Genomic DNA, 18,769 nt, shown 5'->3' on the forward strand with positions numbered 1-18,769 from the left:
ATTCTCTCCAACAACAGAGAGCCAAGAAACTGACCCACCAAGTAAGAATCCTTCCCCTTCCTTCTACTGTCCAGTAGAAGTTGAGGCTCAGTTCTCGTCACTGTGCACCACCGTAACAATGGGAGCAGAGCTGGTAAAACCAGAAACTCCCTGAGGGCCAAGGAGAAAGAGAAACCGTCAGACAAAACTAAACTCTTTTTACAAATATTTTAAACTTTATCATGGGAATTTTCAGACACATACAGAAAAATAAAGAAACAAGTATAATGAACTCTTGTCTGTTTATCATCCTGGTTCAACAATTTTCAACTCATTGTCATCTTATTTCACCTACACTTCCATTCACTTACCCCCCTCATGATATATATTTTTGTTAATATCAGTCATTTTAATGACTAGAGCAGTTGTAGGTTTATAGAAAAATCATGAAGAAAGTAGGATGCCCATATAATCCGCAGTTGTAGGTTTATAGAAAAATCATGAAGAAAGTAGGATGCCCATATAATCCTCTCTTACACACAGAGTTTTCTGTAATATTGACATTTTGCTTTAATGTGATAACTTTTTTACAACTGATGAACCAATATTATTTTAACTTTAAATTATTATCCATAGTTTACATTAGGGTATACCTTTTGGGTACATTAAGGTTCTATAGGTTTTTTTAAAAAAATATTTATCCTGGTAGCATATATACAGCATATAATTTTCCATTTTAAGCACTTCAAAGTATACAGTTCAGTGCTGTTAATTATATTCACAGGCTGTGCTCCTATCACCACTCTCCAATACCCAGATTTTCCCATCACCCCAAACAGAAAGTCTGTACCAAGTAAGCATTAATTCCCCATTCCCCAGTCCTGTTCCTGGTAACCTACATTCCAATTTCTAACTGTACAAATTTGCATATCTAATTATTTTATATAAGTGCAATCATACAATATTTGCCCTTCTGTGTTTAGCATCATCACTCACCATGATGTCTTCAAATTTCATCCACCAAAAGTCAACAAGGGTAATTGAGGCTGGAGCCTTTTCAGCACCACCGATAAAATGTGTCTTCTTGGCGGGCCGCGGTGGCTCAGCGGGCAAAGTGCTTGCCTGCTATGCCGGAGGACCTCGGTTCAATTCCCGGCCCCAGCCCATGTAACAAAAACGGAGAAACAGAATACAATAAAACAAGAAAATGTTTAAAAATGTTTCCCTTTCTTCCTTCCTTCCTTCCTTCTATCCTTCCTTCCTTCTCTCTGTCTTTCCTTTAAAAAAAAAAAAAAAAAAAAAAAAATGTGTCTTCTTTAGGGGATTTAATAAGGTTTAAACTTTTCCTGTGCATCTGGATCTTGATACATTTCCCTGTTTAGGAGAACTGGGCCGTGATCTCGTAAGTGGTGCTAGTGGCTGCTGCCTCCACCCTGTTGCTAGGGAAGATTCTTTCATTTCTTTAATTGAAAAATAACATTGCAATCAGTAGTACTCAGTAACACTTCTAACCATATCCAAGAGCCCAATTTTGGATCCTGAATTTGGCACTCATGGAAAGAGATGTGCTTAAAAGAAGTTTAAGATGGGATTTTCAAAATCAAACTCAAGTTCATGGCTTAAAATTTTCCCAGCAAGCTCACAGGTGTATTGTGTTGTTTCTGAGTAAAACCCAAGAGAGGTAATTTGACAGGAGAAGTGACATTCTGGTATGTCTTTTGCCTTCCGCAGTGGTGTGAGCAAAATGAACAGTGCCGACGGCTTCACCTGCCTGAGCTACTGGTGGCCCCACTCCACAGGCTCACTCGGTACCCCTTGTTGCTGAAGAATATCTGGAAAAGGAGTACAGACCCCACTGACAAAATCACAATCTACTCCATCAAGGAAAAGGTGGAGAAGTCAATCCGTAAGTCCCTGATATTAGCAGCCAAATGCTCTAGTGTGAGTTTAATGAAAGTGTTGAGGGGCCATCTGGTCATGGCTCTCAGAAACATGAGTTTAATTGAGGGCATTATAAATCATGCGCACACAAAGCAATGGACTCCAGTCACAGCCCGGCAAGTCCTGTGAGAACTCTAGCACCAAATTTAAACAGGACGTGGCTCTATCTCCAAGGGTTCAGGCAGGAAAAGTTCTACTTCCCAGATGATTGAAGGCACTCTGATTTTAGCATTCATTCTGGACTCCCAAACATAGCAGGTAGGAGTAAACACCCAGTGAAGCCCTTTCAAATATAAATTGCCATTCCTTTGTTTTTTAAGTCACCAAAATTCAGGGCCAATGGATAAATAATTCCAGTTGCAGTCTCCAGAACTGAAATGTCGGGGTGGGAAATGAACAAGCCCTGTGATGAGTTAAGGTTATTGGTGTAGTTCTATAGAATTGAAGTTTGTGATGTATGTCTATAAGCCAGCGTTTCCTTGGGAGCATCAGAGAGAACACTCAGTGATCACAACTGTGTAGAAATTACAGTTTTTTTCCCATTCACATGTTCAAAAGCAAAATGTGCGTTCAAGTGGGGTTTCTTACGTTTTTGGATTTTTAATTCAAATTATAAAATGACACAATGGAAATCAAGCTTATCAAATGAACAAGACAAAACTTCCATTAAGGACAGACTTTTTTAAACTTGTAAAATAATTTTAAGGATTTTCACTCATTTGATTAGGTTTATGAGGAAATAGCATCTTCTCTGGAGATATTTTAAAAAAAGAATTCTCATTGTGGAGGGAAGAGAGTCATGTGGCCTTCCTTTAAGTCTGTTGCCTTAATGGGACGCATTCTCAGGGACTCCCAGAGCCATGCGTTTCTGTGGGTCTGTGGATTGCCTATTTCCAAAAATTATTTCAAAACCTCACTAACAACATGCTATTAGAAAAGGGTGGAAAATAGAGACAAACCTACAGAAGAGAAAATGAGTTCTTACCAAGAAGATATGATCATCCTTATCCTGAAGTAAAAGTATATTTTATAATTATGACAAAGATATATGTTTGACCTTGTTAGTATTTTTTCTTCTTTTAATCACAGACCATGTGGTGTAGGGAGTAAGATAAAACTAAGGGCTTTGTGTTCTTGAAATAAAAATGCACAATACATTCCCAACTTCCTAAATTAATTAGTGAAGCTTTCTTCTTCTTTGCAAGAGGCTGGTTTCAAATCAGTTAGTTTTTCTAAGATGTGTTAATTGCCAACAGGGACAGGGCAATCAGTGTCTCTAAATTATTACTATAGCTCTTGGTTAAAATGCATGTATGATGCAATGTCACATGTATTTAAAAACATATTGGATGTTTCTTATCTTTCAGGAGATCTTGAAGGAAAAGTGAAATGGCTTGACAATTTCCAAAAATTTAGACATCTACAGGAGATTATAGTGTGGCCTCCGCTTTGGGATAGAGACAAAAGGTTTTTCATTCCAGAGGTACAAAAAGGAGCAATCAGAACCTGAATCCTTTTCTGGAAGTTTGTCTCTAGTGGAAATACAGTAGTCTTAAGTCCCCAGCTGTCCACATGAAGAATAAATCTAGTCTTCTGACCAAGAACTAAAGGCTTCAACCACTTAGTATTTTAAGTATGGAGGTGATGCAATTATGCCATTTCCCATTCTTTCCAGGTGGCCCATCTACTGGCATTTCCAAATGTTGCAAACTTCCAAGATAGAGTTTATTGCCCTACCTCCTTGAATATGTTCTCTTCAAATCACTAATCTCTATCCCTTATTTTGCAAGTGCTTGAAACACATCTTTCAAGAACACATGACAGAAAACATCTTGTCACCGACCAACAGACACCTTCTCTATGAAGGAAAGTTAACTCTTGCAGGTAAATAACTGCTTCCTTTGAAAACCCATCTTTGCTAACTTGTAACTATAATGAAAGTCTGCTTAGTTGTTCCTAACAGAAGGGTAGGAGGGACTGCCTTTGCTGGATCCAAGGTGGTAGAAAATGTGATTCAGAGAGTGCCCTCTGGAACCACACAAGCCCCAGCTTGAACAAAAATTTCACAAAGTAATTAGCTATGTGCCTTCCATTTGCTGTCTGTAAACTGGGGATAACAAAACCAATCTCAGAGCATTGTTGTTAGAAAGAGATAACACATGAAGAGCTTCATTCAAGGTCTGGAATATAGTAAACCCTCAGTCAATTTTAGCTGCTATCCTCATCATCCTCATCATCATTGTACCCTTCCCATGCGCTGATACTCAACCTATCAAGTGTTTATTGAGAACCTATTATGTACCATCCATTGTGCTAAGTAGATAACACTGGAAGATATAAAATAATGATTCTGTATCATCCTTTTCCTTGAGATGAGGAAATAAAATACCTGGAGGGGAGAAAACAAACATTAAGTTCTGCAATATAAGTTCAGAGGAGAAGGAAGCCTGTGAGGCTGCAATACCCAGGAAAAACTTCAGTACATGGGACTGGGGGCAGACTTTGAGGAACAGGAAGGATGGAGGCCATGGAAGGGCAGGAGAGAGGACATTCCAGGTGAATATGCAGCAACAGGAAAGGCTCAGAGGCAGAAGTCAGCTGAAAGACTAGGCTTCAGCAGAGTGACTAGGGGGTAGTGTCCTGGAGACTGCCAGCCTGGCTCACTCCCTGGCACAACCATTTCTACCTCTGCAACCTTGGGCCAGTGCCAGCAACCTCTCCATCAGCTAGAGTTTTCCTTTCTTTTCATAGCTGTCTTATAGGAGAGGTGGACATGCCCAGCATTTTACATCAAAGTGCTTTTTCACACACTGTCTTCTTCCAGTGAGTTATGCAGAGAAGTTACATTTCCTATCATTTTTAGATGACGTATCAAGACTTGAGGAGTTTCCATTTCTTGGCAGTGAGCCTCAGTCTAGGAGCTTCCGGAATCGCAGCAGCTGCACTGGAAGCCAACCAGAGGGACCTGCCAGGAAACTATAGGCAACAAGAAGTCAATGAGTTCTTGAATACAGGCTTATAAGGGTGGTTAAGGCAGAGTTACCTAGAACAATACATAAAGTGGTGGAGAGGAAGAGAGCAGAGAGCAGAGACCAGCCCCAAAGCTGCTGTGGTGAGGCAGGGAGAGATAAGAAGAACCTGGGCTCTTTCTCAACCATTTTTATCCTGCACCCCCTCCCACCTTGTCTCCAATTTGTAAACATGACAGTGTTAAATTTAATGTGATTTACAATTTTAAAACAATTATGTATTATGAAAAAAAAAATCAAAGCAATTAAACAAAGCACAGATCTTGTTCAACATATGTCTTTTCCTCCAAAATTGTTCTCCCTCTTAAAATGATCAAGGATTGTGATGTACCCCTTCACTATCTACCAGCCTCCAATACTTTGAGATGCACTGGCCTGTCCTAAAATGTTAGATAAATATGAAAGACCTTCCAAAGGCAAGAACAGGAGGTCTTTATGACTGATTAAAGGGGCAAGTGAAATGAGTTGAAGACTCATGTTTTAATTTCTGTGCCTGAAAGATTTGTCACTAACACTGAAATGGTAGGGTGGGTGGCTCATGGAGTTGAATTTAATTTAAGGTTAAGTTATGAACATGATGAGAAGTCACATGGGAGTTGGATGACCATGACCATCTCCTGGTGAAGAGCCTGGTTGGATACACATCACATATCGTATGGAATGGAAGGTGCTTATCGTTGAACTCTGGGGTAGGGGCTGGACTAGGAAGGAGTCTTAACAAACAGACCCAATTTTCCAGAAAAAGTTTCTTGAAGGGTCAAATGTAGTATGATGGGAATGAACTACATAACATCACTAACATTGGGTACCGCTTTTTTAGTGGCATATGTATTGTATTGAAATTTGTATTAATCACATTTCATCAGAGAGGAGGCTCTATATGGTATAGCGTCAAAAAAAGGGAAAGTCAGTGGGATTTGACACAGAGTTGGGTGTAGAGATTTGCCGGACTTGGGGGTATTAGTGTTAGAGGAGACTGTCATTTTAAGGGGAAAAAGCAGTGGACCAAGAATCAGAGGATCCAGCACCAGTGAGGGCTTTGAGAAAACTACTTCAATTCCCTGAACCTTTTCTATAAATATTGATGACAGTGATGATGGTGATGGTGGTGATGATCATGATGAACGTGATGGCGGGGATGGCGGGGGATGGTGGGGGTGGCAGTGATGATGTTGACAACGGTGACGATGGCGATGATGATGGTGATGGTGATGACAACGATGACATGATGCTTAACACTTGTATGGGGGGTTGTGTTTCAACATTGCTTCCAGCCTTAAAAAAATGTGCTGTTTTAACCAAATAAATGTATAGTTTATCATTTTCTAATCCCAGAAAATACAAGCCTTCATAACTTTTTGGAGCACAGAATCCTAACCAGACTTTCCATTGGAATTCAGGCCTGTACATACTTCACAAATGTATTTCTCCCCACAAATTGGTATTTCTACATAGAAATGAGTAAGGAGTGGGCAAATATGAGGGGCCAGCAGCTGTAATGCCTAAAGAATACATGTTGTTGAAGCTGCAGCAGAACTGAAATGTCAATGATGCTGCTCCATTCTCTATTAGTGCAACAAAAACCTTACACTTTGAGATTATGAGAAAAAGTAAAGACCTAGTTGAGACAGAACTGCAAAATCTGCAAGTCTTGGTTCAGGTTTTGTACCACTTATCTAAGCAGAATTTCAGACCCACAGCATTCAGTTGCACAGAATGAAATCATTTGGTAAAGTTTTTACTGGATGTAATAGCCCCACATTGCTGGGATAATACATGTGAACTGTCTGGCTTTGTGCCAACAGTCTCTCCCCTCAGTCATTCCCTTTCATATTACCATATTTTCCTTTTTACACTATCAGTTCCTAAATTTATCTTATTTTAAAATTTTGCTTATGTGTTTTTTGTATCTGCTTCCACTAGATTGAAAGCTCCTTCAAGGCAGGGATTCTGTCTTAATCAGTGATGCATAGGAGGTGTTCAGCATCTGTTGACTGATTGGTGGGACACTAGGGCATCAATAAATGAAGTTAAAATCCTCATCATTCCCTAGCATAAAGTCAAGGACAGAGCAGAAGATCTCTGCCTGTTTGTGAAAATAAAATACTTGAAATTAGAAGGAAAAATAACTATTTCCTTCTTGACCATGATCACCTACCTAAGTCATAGATGTGTGGCTGAGGGTGGGGGAAACAAAATCTAATGGGTCTTGAAGCTCCAGCATTGTCTGAATGTCCCATTCCTCACCCTACATATTAGGACATAGATTCAGCTACTGGAGACAGAGACAGATAACAATCGTTCAACAAGGTAGAAGTTTCTTTCTTTCTCCTGTAAAATTCTGAGCAATATGATAGTTCTACTCCATGAAGTAGTCAGGGACCCAGTTTCCTTCTGTTTTGTGGCTCAGCTCTCCCTAAGGTATTGGTTTCTTCGATACCCAAGATCCCCGGTCAGCATGTCTCCTTTCCAGTCAGAGGGAAGAGGCGAAGGGGGCAGGTGGACATAGCCTTGCCTTTTCAGGATGTGACTCAGAAATTGCACATATGTGCTCAGATTCCATGGGTCAGAAGTTAGTCATTGGTCACAGTTAGGGAAACTGGGAAATGGAGTGTTCATTCTCTGTGGCCATGTGCACACTAAAACCCGGAAATTCCATTGCTACAAAGGAAGGGGAGAATGATTTTTCAAGGACAGCCAGCAGTCTTTGCCACAGACCGCTTTGTGAAAAGGAAAGCTTCCAGTAGTGGTAGAATAAAAATTTATGTAAATGCTCAAGGATGACTCAAAATTGACTAAAATATCTGATTTCTCTTGTATGCAAATCTAGAAAGAATCTTTCCTCTAACTTAAAGAAGAAATGGGGGGGTGCAAGGGTGGAAGTAAATCTATATATTAATTTAGCCTTTGCCAACTAGCTTCCAAGAGTAAAAGCATATGGGAAAGGACTTCTTGAATAATATAAACAAACAACCAAACAAATAAAATAGAATAAACTTAAAATATTTTCTGGATTTTTCTGTATTTACTTCAAGTACTTATTTATCACATCCCCTCTGAATGCACTGCCTTTTCTTCTGAAATTGCTTAAATTTAGCCACTTCTTTGCTAAGAGAGAGAAAATGAAAGTATCAGAATACTCTGATATTTGATTTGGTGCAAACTCTGAAATACCTTCTCAGGGAAAAGTAGAAAAGCCTGTTTTCCTTAAGTGACTATCAAAACTGATCCCAGAAGAGATTCTAAATATAAAGCTAGATGGATAATATTTAGACACATATACAAACATCACAAAACTTGGGAAATGAGTCGATTTAAGGACAAAATACCTCTTCTCATGTAGCGTGCATCTTTGCCAATGACCATTCAGGCAAGGGCAGACACAGATGCTGCGAGTTCAGTTAGTTGATGGATTTATTTGAGGTTTGAGTCAAAACCTTTAGACACCTACTGAGTTACCTTAGAGCCAGGTCAAATGCATCACAAAGACTGTTTTTTTGTTTTTGTTTTTGTTTTTGTTTTACAAAGACTGTTTTTAAAGTCAGAAACTTGGGCTCAAATCAGGTCTACTTCAGGAAGGAATCCCTTCAACATGAACAGTTTTATCCCGAAGTACTGAAGGTCTCTGAGCTTCAAGCCTCGTGGACTACAATAAACACCTGCTTTATTTTCTAAGGGATTCTTCGGTTAGGAAGAAAAAAAAATCTCTTGCTTACTCTATCAAGGCTCCATTTCACCTTTTCTTTCTTTCTTCAGAAAGCACAAGATTCCTAGATGTTTATCTGTTTCTATTTGATGATTTCCTCTTAGTTACGAAAACTAAGCGCAACAAAAAGGTAAAACGCTGCTCTTACTGCTTTCCTAAGTGACATTAAAATATAAAAGATTCTTACACATTAAATCAGCTCTTACCCTCTAAAATAGGGAGACATTATAAATACTGCCTTTATATCTGTGTGCCTCTGAACTGGAACAACGACAGCAAAAAGCAAGTTACATTTCCTGAGGATGGCTAAGGAAGTGTGCGTTTAGAACAGCTTAGTCTCTGATACTTTTGAGGCGAGTCCCCAAAGCCAGGAGCTGTGATGCCTGAGCTGCCTAAGCAAAGGAAGCCCAGATACCTTTGCCTCCCTTGGCCTTTTCCTTTTCCAAATTGGCCCCCGAGGCCAGAGCTGCTGACCCAGGAGGGAGCGCTGAAACATCTGCAGTCACGTACCCAGGTGGCATCCGCCACGCGTGCCAACTGGGAAGCTCACATCCTGTACCTGAAAAATGATGATTTGGAGGCCAGGACATTGATCCTTCAGTGTCCTTCTATGTAAGGCTGCAGAAGCCAAACACAGTGTTTTGCTGGCATCACAGATAAACTGAGTCACCTGGGGGCTAAAGCCACAACACCTCTTCTGAGTATGGGGAGTTCTCACATTACTTGTTATTGGTTACCACTGTCGTTGTTACTGCCCGTCTCCTGGCCCACTAAAGGCTTTCCATCGCACCTCGCTGAGTGGTGTATGTGAGTGGGAACACAGGGAGGCGCCTCTGAGGCTCTGCGCAGTGAGGAGCTGTAATGTCTTAAGCTGTCAGAGATATCTAATGTTGATTTATTCCACTCATTTCTTTACCACATAACTCAACTTATACTAATACGCTAACATTATGAGACTGGATATCTCCCATCTTCTAATAAACTAAAATGCTAGATGGCATGTGGGATAGTTGAGCTAAATAATTGAAAAATCTTTGATCAATAAAGTAGACACCAATTAGTCAATCTATGAAAAGCTGATCTGTGGTTAGAGAGAGAGCGGATTGTGGAGAAAATTAAAAGTCATAGCTTTGGATTTTCGATGGTCTTCTATTTTAGGCTATCCTGACTAACATGTCTGAACAAGCCAAGCTCTGAAAAATATTCGCCCCCCAAAAAACCCTCCCTTCATATAATGGCACAAATCAGAGCACAAGAATTAGCGGCAGTTCATATCAACTATATTATAAGGTAATATTTTAGTTTCAGATGTCACAATTTGTCCCCAAATTAAGGACTAGTTATCAGTTTTATACTCTGTTTTTAAGGTTCAATATATATAATACAAAACATAATCTTCTAAACCCTTTTAAAAATGTACCATCTTATATGTTCAAAACTGTTTTATTGATTTACAAATTCCAGAGCATGGTATTTACTTCGAGTCTAGGAGTAGATTCCATACACAGAGTTGACCAAAATGAAGCTTCTCTTTCTTACCCACTAACTCAGTACTATTGATTAAGATACTGGGAATGAAGAACTTCCCATGGAAATAAAGTGATCAAAATGCTTCTCAATAATGGAGGCCAACCATGATTTATTTAGGTAACTAAACCTGGAGATCAGAAATATTATGCTTAAAATCACCATGCTTCAGGGAAATGATTTTCAAAATCCAGAAAGAATAGTAAGTTGGATTTCAAACAACTGTTTCTAAGAATCTGTTTAAGGATGCACTTAATGTATGTGTGCCTTGTACATTGTTCATTTTCATTTATTGTATTATTTTCCTCTTTCATTTCAGAAACTTGGAGGTTCAGACACTGGTTTAATGTGTCCTTCACTTACTCCTGAACTGCAAACAGTAATAAAAGAGGGTGGTTCATGCACAGTGCTTGATCAACCCATCCCGCTAGATAGGTTGGTAGTCAAAAGTATTGATCCACTCCACGTGTCAGGTATGGCTCGTTTTTCTTCATCCAGTTTTTCTGTGTGTCATCCCAGAGTTTCATGTTGGCCTTTTTGGTAGCAGCATATGAATCCAATTTAAATCATCATAAAAGACAATGCAGGGTTCCTAAGAGGCCATGTACCCATTCACTCTACAGTCAGTTATGGAAAGAGCCTTGGACAAACTCTACCCCTTGATAACCATGTGACCTTAAGTGAAACACTTAAACTTTTTAAGCCACACATTTTGTTTGATAAAACAGGACTCTACTTCAGTGGGTTGTTGTAAGAATTAAATGAAATAAAGTATATAAAGCACTCAGTAAATGATAGCTATTATTATCATTATTGTGCCATCAGTGTTAGTGTTACTGCTCTTATTAAAGCACTGGGAAGACAGGCTGTGCTTTGCAAATGTAAGTTGTTATTACACTTTGCTGTCTAGAAATACGGCTGAAGTAGCTATATAAGTATATGTGTGCATACATATGCATGTACATATATATACACATCACATTAGAAATATGTATCATTTGTATTCATTTATTCAAACATGTCCCAGGTGTCTCCCAAGAGCCAGGCACTCTGCAGACCCTAGAGATACAAAGCTGAACAAGAAACAGTCCTTGCCCTTGCGGAGCTCTCAGCATAAAGATCAGTGGCTCTTTTTGGAGGAAAGCTCCTTTGAATTGCCTGTTAAAGGACCTGAGGGATTTGAAGAGCATGTCTGTCTCCTCAGTGCTGAGTGGCTGGTGGCAGCATTAATGAGGCAGCAGAGGTTGGGTAGAGGCTGTAGGAGAACAGCTGAGACCAGGCAGGAGGGACTGCCTTCCTGTCCCATGGGAGGAGCAGGGGAAGAGGGAGCACTCTCCACTCCCCTAAATCCCAGCCCAAGCTTCAAAGACTAGTACGTAGTAGAGCAACATTAAATAATAACTGACGAATGAATGAATGAATTCACAATCACAACAGTGAACACTTCTATAGCTATGCTTACAACTAAGTTTTATAATTAAATGCTTCACATGATGATTAAATTCCCAAGGGCAGAAGGGTTCCACTGAGGGGAAACCTACATCCATTTTGATTCCGACATCCATTCCTTCTATTTCCAATAAGATTTGCGGAGAGTGACATTGGCAAGCCTTGTCTTCTTGTATTTGATTGGCTGGGACCAGTTATGGTCTTTATTGGCCAAAGTTTGCATGAGCCTGCGAGCCTTTCAGCAGCAAGCCTATAAAGGGAATTCCTAGGGGAGCGAAATCTTTGCCTGGTGGGCACAGCCCCCCGCCCTGTGTTCCTCTTCCCCACTAACTAGATCGCTGAATAGTATAGGTGAGGCAGACCCAGTTTATGAGGTCCACAAACTCACCACATATTTTTTCTTTTCTTTGGTTAGTATATTTTGGGGTAGGGGAGGGTCAAATTATCATAGTCAAGGGAACCTTATGCCAGGAATTTTTATCTTCAGTATGATGGGTTTGAAGAGTCAAGCATAATAAATGGTCTCAAGGAGAGAAAGGGATGAGCTTGGGGGAAAGCAGGCACAGTTGGGGCTGAGGGCCAAGATGGCGAACCCAGTTTAGCCACATTCCTGCCAACTTTAAGAGCTGAACTCTAAGGGGAATCTGACATCACTGCAAGACCTTCGGAGATGCATGCTCTCCCCCACCCCCACCCTGCCCCACCCATTCCTCTTTATTAAATGAAAACAATACTTTTATTAACTATTGTTCCACCCATTTTTTTATTTTTAAATTTGTAACTGCCACTTCCTGTTTCTATATTTTTTATATTTTTCTCATTTCTCTGGTCTATTATTTTGACTGTCCAGAAACAATATGTGAGGCACAATAGTTGAAAAAGAATGAGGGTTGGGGAGAGAAGAAAGAGATGGCATTTTGGAGTGACAGAAACCTAGTTTCAAATCCTGATTATCTCCTTTCCAAGTTCTGTGACCTTGGGCAAATTAATCTGTTTCCTCCTTTGTAAAGTGAAAATTAGTTGACCTGTCTTACAGGATTGCTGTGTGGTTTAAATAACTCAAAATAGGCAAAATAAAAGTAAACCAATAAAATGAAGCATAGTATGTGCCTGGGACATAATAAGTACTCAATAAACAATATCAAGTACTATATTAGAATATCAGGAAAAAAGTGCCATTCATCCTCTTATATTATCTCCTTGATGTATTTTACAGACCCAGCCATAGCAGATCCTTTTGCTCATAAAGTCCCTTATAGCATATTACAAACCAAACAGATAAGAGAAACCTTGAAAAACTGAGAACTACAGTTATAATTTTTAAGGACATGGATTCCAAAATCAGCCAAGAACAAAAATCTGATCCTTAAAGCCTTACTTGCTAGGGGGAAATAATCAGGGAATAAAACCAACAGCCAGATTTTTTTCCAGAAAGTCATTTTAATATGTTCAAGTCCCCGGCCCCCCAAAACACTGCACAGAATTTCATGACCTCAGCATAATTTCTTTGTTGTTATAGAATTTAGGAATTATGAGATTTAGAATGATACAGAAATAAGCTGTGATACTGGAATAGTTTTTGCAGTTAAGAAAATAGAAGTAGGGCAGTGTGAATGTGGCTCAGTGGCAGAATTCTCACTTGCCATGCCAGAAACCCTGATTCAATTCCCTGTGCCTGCCCGTGCAAAAAAAAATAAAAAATAAAAGTACTACATTCACTTTGATTCCAAAATGAGGCTCTACCTGCCTCAGATAAGTCTGAAGTAAATCCCAGACTTCAACAATTAAAAACAATGGCAGTAGGCAGTGCAGGGGTCGCCCAGTGTTAGAATTCTTGCTTGAAAGGCCAGAGACACAGGTTCGATTCCCAGAGCTTGCACATGCCAAAATAAAAAAATAAATTTAAAAAAGGCAGTGGATGAGGATCAGCTCAATGATCAGCCAGAAATAAAAACCAGTTGCTGTACTCCTTCTCATTTTAAAACTTATCATGACCAGATGACCAGCCTATTGTTTCTAAACATCAATCGACTATAGAATGTGTAGACTGTAGAATTTTATTCCCTTGAGTTGTATTAATAATTCAAGAGAGACTTTCATTTGAAGAGTTCCTGCAATGAGTATATAAGCAATCGACTCTACTGGTATCTCCTGTCATTTCTTTAAGAGAACAGTTAGAGAATGCCAGAGCAATATATTCCTTTTGCAAACAAACTATACCAACAGGCTTCTTTTTGTTTTATTTCCTATTTCATTTAATTCAATTGTTGGATTTTATCTGGGTCGATTTGGGGAGCTTGGCCTCTCATGAAATATTCAGGTGATGTTTGCATTTTTGCTACATCTCAACTTTTGTTTTTGTTTTTCCTTTTTCATGGTCAGTCATCGGAAATTGAACCCAGGTCTCTGGCATGGCAGATGAGAACTCTGCCTGCTGAGCCATTGTGGCTCGCCCCTTAATTTGTTTTTAAACCTTGTTTTGATATGACTTCCCTTTAAATACCAAAATAAATAAAACATTTTTAAAAGGAGTGGTGGGGGACAAAAAAGAATAATTGCCCCATTTAATATGTTTGTGTGTATGTGTGTGTTTGTGTGACTGCTGTATGGCGGGGGTTACATTTCATTATTTTTCCATGTGAGTATCCCCTTATTGCAGCACCATTTGTTGAACTTTTGTTTGGTTTTTCATTTGCTTGTTTGCGTGTTTGGAAAGTACACGGGCCAGGAATCAAACCCGGATATCAAACCCAGGTCTCCCACATGGCAGGTGAGAATTCTACCACTGAACTACCCTTGCACTCCACCCCTGCCCCCCTATTTTACATCTTTGTATCTCTTTCCTTCACAAAAATATCTATTCAGTATGTTTAGGTTCTTCTATTAAGAGTCCATAAACCATGGTTGTATTTCACCAAGACCCAGAAGTCACTGCCTAAGGAAGAAGTGCTTTCAGTTTTTAATGGACCCTATTTGGATGTAGTGTAATCTTGGCCTTGAAATAGTAGTTGAGTTTTTTTTGTTTTGGGGTTATTTTTATTTGCAATCTACTTAAACCTCCCACCCTCATTAAAACAAGCAAACAAACAACAAAAACAGATTCTTGTCCTGAAAAACAACTGTTTGGATTTCATATTAAGTGATTTGATTTTTTTTTCCTAGTCTTTGGGCTGAAAAATGCTTTCCTTATACAACATGAAAACAGATATCGACAGTGTATAGCAGCATTCTTATTACAAGCCCAAACGGAAAACATCAAGGTATGTTTTATTTTTTGCATGGGCAGGCACCCAGAATTGAACCTGGGTCTCTGGCATGGCAGGCAAGAACTCTGCCTGCTCAGCCACCATGGCCTGCCCTTTCCTGCCCTTTTTTTCTTTTCTCTTTTTTCAAGGTATGTATTTTAATTGTGCAGGTCTTTAGTTCTTCAGAGTGTACATAGGAAAAATCTCACCCCAAGACTGAAATAATGACAAATGGAAAGTTTTGCATATTTCCCCCATCCTCTTTGGGAAGGGCAAAAGAATGACCAGTCCATACCGTGCTCAAAAACCTGAGTGGACAGTTTCATCACACATGTAGAGCTGGCCCAGCTTCCCTCCATTTTTCCTGCCTCAATAGCCCAAGCTGCCTCCAAGCTCTGCAGTTTCTGTAGGAAGCAGGGGAAGAATTGTTTTGGCTTGCAAGATTAACTGTTAAGATGCTTCAATCCATTTTCAAAGTCTCAGTATGCAAATAATGTGATATAAGCTTAAGGGAGGGGCTGCTGCAATAATGAACTGTGTCAAGTCTGCCCTTTGAAAAAATGCCATTGTTTTTACAGTTATGAAGTTGAAAGAGCAACTGCCTGTCTGGCCCTGGTTTCTCTACCTCAGAAGTTTCCCTTTTTATCTTTCTCCTGGTAGGCTTTCATGATAGCAACAATGTGCCCACACAATAGACAGAGTATTACATTTTTCTTAAGGACTTAATTTCCTGGGTCACTTCCTTCAAGAGTCCTTTTTTTCCCCCCCAAATTGCGGCACTGTTAAAAACCTTTATTTCCTCAAAAATGGAAATTCAACAAATTCAACTTTCAAACTGTTTGTATTCTTGGTACTTATTTTTCTAATTATTTATCATAGACTCTCACAGTGCCTTGATTACTCATAACTGTTTATCCACTTTGCATACCATACTCATGTAATCCATTTGCATTTTCATATATGATATAACATATTGGACATAAGAAAATGGGAAATGTATGCAAATGTTTCATTAGTCTCCAGGTTTACAGAGCAAGTTAATAAATACAAGAGAAAACATTAATCCAAATATGTAAGTAATTGTGATTAATATTCTAATCTCTCCCTTTTTTTTTTACAGAAAGCATGGATGGTACAAATAACAGCAGCAATTTCTCACTTCACTAAGAGTCAGAAAACCAAAAAAATATCTTTATTTACTTTGCCTGCAGAATCTTCTGAAATTTAGAAAGCTAAAACAAATTTAGAAACCTAAAACAAGCTGTGGCATACCTTTTTAGACATTAGGACTTACATTAGTCTTTCATCCAAGCTTTTATAACATTTATCTAGTGATGAGCTAGAAGGAAACATACATTTAAGAGTTCCAGAGTTTGAGAATTTGAGCTAGGAAAATCCTCAGTATAGGGGTATAATGACTGCAACAAATTTGAACTCAGAGGAATTTCTTGATACATACTCATATCCAAACTGCCTTATGTTTCAGTCATGTTTCAAGAGATGTGAGTGAAGTATGATGCTAGTATGATTTCTAAAGGGTGAATGATAAGGTAAACGTCAGAAAGAAAACGTGTACTACTTGCCTCCAATATGAACTCTAGTATCTTACTTTGTGTGTATCCATAAAATAATGAAACCAATTTTCCTACCAGGCTTGTAAATCAGTTTTTAAAGTCCTACCTCAAACAGGTTACAATTCTTCTGATACAATGTTTAACTGTTCTTTTAATATGTCCTGCATATTAGTAATAAGTTTTCTAATTCCTATTCCCCAACAGTTTGCTTAACTCAGCTATACATTATAGTACTCTAATTTGGAAAGAGACCCCCCCCCAAACTAAATTCCATTATTTTATTTAAGGAGCTGGAAAACAAAGTCCACCAGTTAACACCTTTACATGAAGGCTTTACATAGCAATAGTAAGGTGCTTTTCACGTAACCTCATTTTCTGAAGAATGATATTTCTCATAAAAAATATTTTCTGGTTTTGAGTGTATGTGTGAGTACACATAGTATAGTCACTTTAAATTTTATTTGGTAGCATTTTAATATTTTATTTTTAAGATTCGAAACTTTGTTATAATTTTATTCAAAACAAGGCAGCTTGAATGATTATATTACCGTGTAGGGACATATAAAATTAACTGCATTTAAGGATTTATTTATTGGGGTCAGATCACATCGAACACAAACTTCAATTCCAAGCATAGTACTTCTTGCAATTTCCAGAATGGAAACAGTAAATTTATCAAATTTGACTGCAAGACAAATGATACCTTAACTTATCTCTTTAAATGAGAGAATGGATTAGAGAGGAAGAAATTTAGGGAAATTATGTGCACAACAATTCTTCAAAGAAAATGCAAACAAAGCTGTGTTGACAAGTGCAGCAGAAAGGCTTTTGTACAAGGACCAAGCACAATGAGAATGGAAAACAACCATCTCTTTATGACAATATCAGACATTTCTTAGGAGTAGGTGAGATTAAAAGGAAAATCTTGAAAGCAGTAACTATTGTTAATAGTTAAGAACAATGGGGGGAGGGCAAAGAAGGAGAGAATAGACTTCAAGTGAGTAGAGATGGGACTGGATGGGATTAAATGCAATTTTGTTCAGGAATAGACTAAATTATGCAGGAGAGGATTTAGGAAGAAATTTCTGGCTACAAAGGATGGATATTTCTAGAAAACAAATTAGCTATCATCTTCCAGGAACTTTTAGATAAAAGATGACCTAGGAGGAGGGGTATGGACTAGGAACAGGGGATCTCTTAAGATTCCTTTAGTCCCCTGAGTCTAGTAACCATATATTTATATGTATAAAGGAAAAATTCTCCTGTTTTGAGTCCCAGTAAAGAGAGATAAAGACTAATGAAAATAAAGTGTGTAAAACAGCTCAAGAATATGCTACATATAAACCGCTATTCTTTAAAGCTCATATAATAATGTATCTCATATATTAGGTATTAAGTGTTCGACGATATATCCATTATACTCTTCAAAGGGAAGCACATTTGAATGAAATGAAAAAAGAAAAAGAGTTCTAGAATCTTGTTTCCCTGGACAAAAAGAGCAAAAAACAGTGGTGGAGGGGTGCAAGGGTAGTTCAGTGGTCAAATTCTCACCTGCCATGCAAGACCCAGGTTTGATTTCTGGTCCATGCACGTCCCAAAAAACAAACAAGCAAACAAAAAAACAACCAAACAAACAAAAGTTCAACAAATGGTACTGCAATAACAGGGTACTCATATGGAAAAATAATGAAATGTACCCCTCCATACAGGATACAAAAAAAAATTGTAAATTGAGCCTTTAGAAAATGTTCTTTATATGGGCAGCTGGGTATTAAATTTAGATATACAATGAAAGAAGGGATTAATTTAATATGTTAAATATATCTTTTTAGTTTTGTTAATTCTCCATAATACTGAATGGAAACAAAAAGGAATGTCTCAAGAAAAATGGCATTAATAATTTCTCTTGAAATCATCAACTTAAAATAATTACTATTCCAGGTTGAACATTTAAAATATAACCACTGTATATATACAAGCGCAAAGTTCTGATATTCTGAAAATAAATAAATGCAAAATGGCTAATATCTTGTTCTTTTTTTTTATATAGACAAAATAATTTAATTAAAGAATACACCTTCTAGAAAGAAATTGTTCTTTTAATATATCTTTAACATATTAAAAAAAAAGCAACAGTTCAATAAGGATCCTTCCCTTGTTCTCTATACAGATTTAAATGCTGAGTCATGTAATTTATCAGTTATCTTTATAGTCAATAAATTTCAAATCACAGAGTTTAGAAATTACAGTATGTACTGAGCTAAACTCTCTCACAAAATAAGGCACAACTACATGATCACAAGTAGTAAACACAATACA

The 18,769-nt window shown here is 38.2% G+C and overlaps 1 protein-coding gene across 1 annotated transcript in view; it reads left to right on the forward strand.

Moving 5' to 3' along the window:
- Window positions 1-18,466, forward strand: part of PLEKHG7 (pleckstrin homology and RhoGEF domain containing G7) — a 56,745-nt gene extending 38,279 nt beyond the window's left edge. Inside the window, 7 exon segments of the mRNA XM_077111596.1 lie at window positions 1,711-1,885; window positions 3,288-3,403; window positions 3,711-3,804; window positions 8,706-8,785; window positions 10,502-10,655; window positions 14,794-14,891; window positions 15,997-18,466. Coding sequence (XP_076967711.1) covers window positions 1,711-1,885; window positions 3,288-3,403; window positions 3,711-3,804; window positions 8,706-8,785; window positions 10,502-10,655; window positions 14,794-14,891; window positions 15,997-16,104 — 825 coding nt within the window. The 3' untranslated portion in view covers window positions 16,105-18,466.
- The last annotated feature ends 303 nt before the right edge of the window (window positions 18,467-18,769 follow it).

This window comes from Tamandua tetradactyla, chromosome 7, assembly GCF_023851605.1.
Source record: "Tamandua tetradactyla isolate mTamTet1 chromosome 7, mTamTet1.pri, whole genome shotgun sequence".
Lineage (NCBI taxonomy): Eukaryota > Metazoa > Chordata > Mammalia > Pilosa > Myrmecophagidae > Tamandua > Tamandua tetradactyla.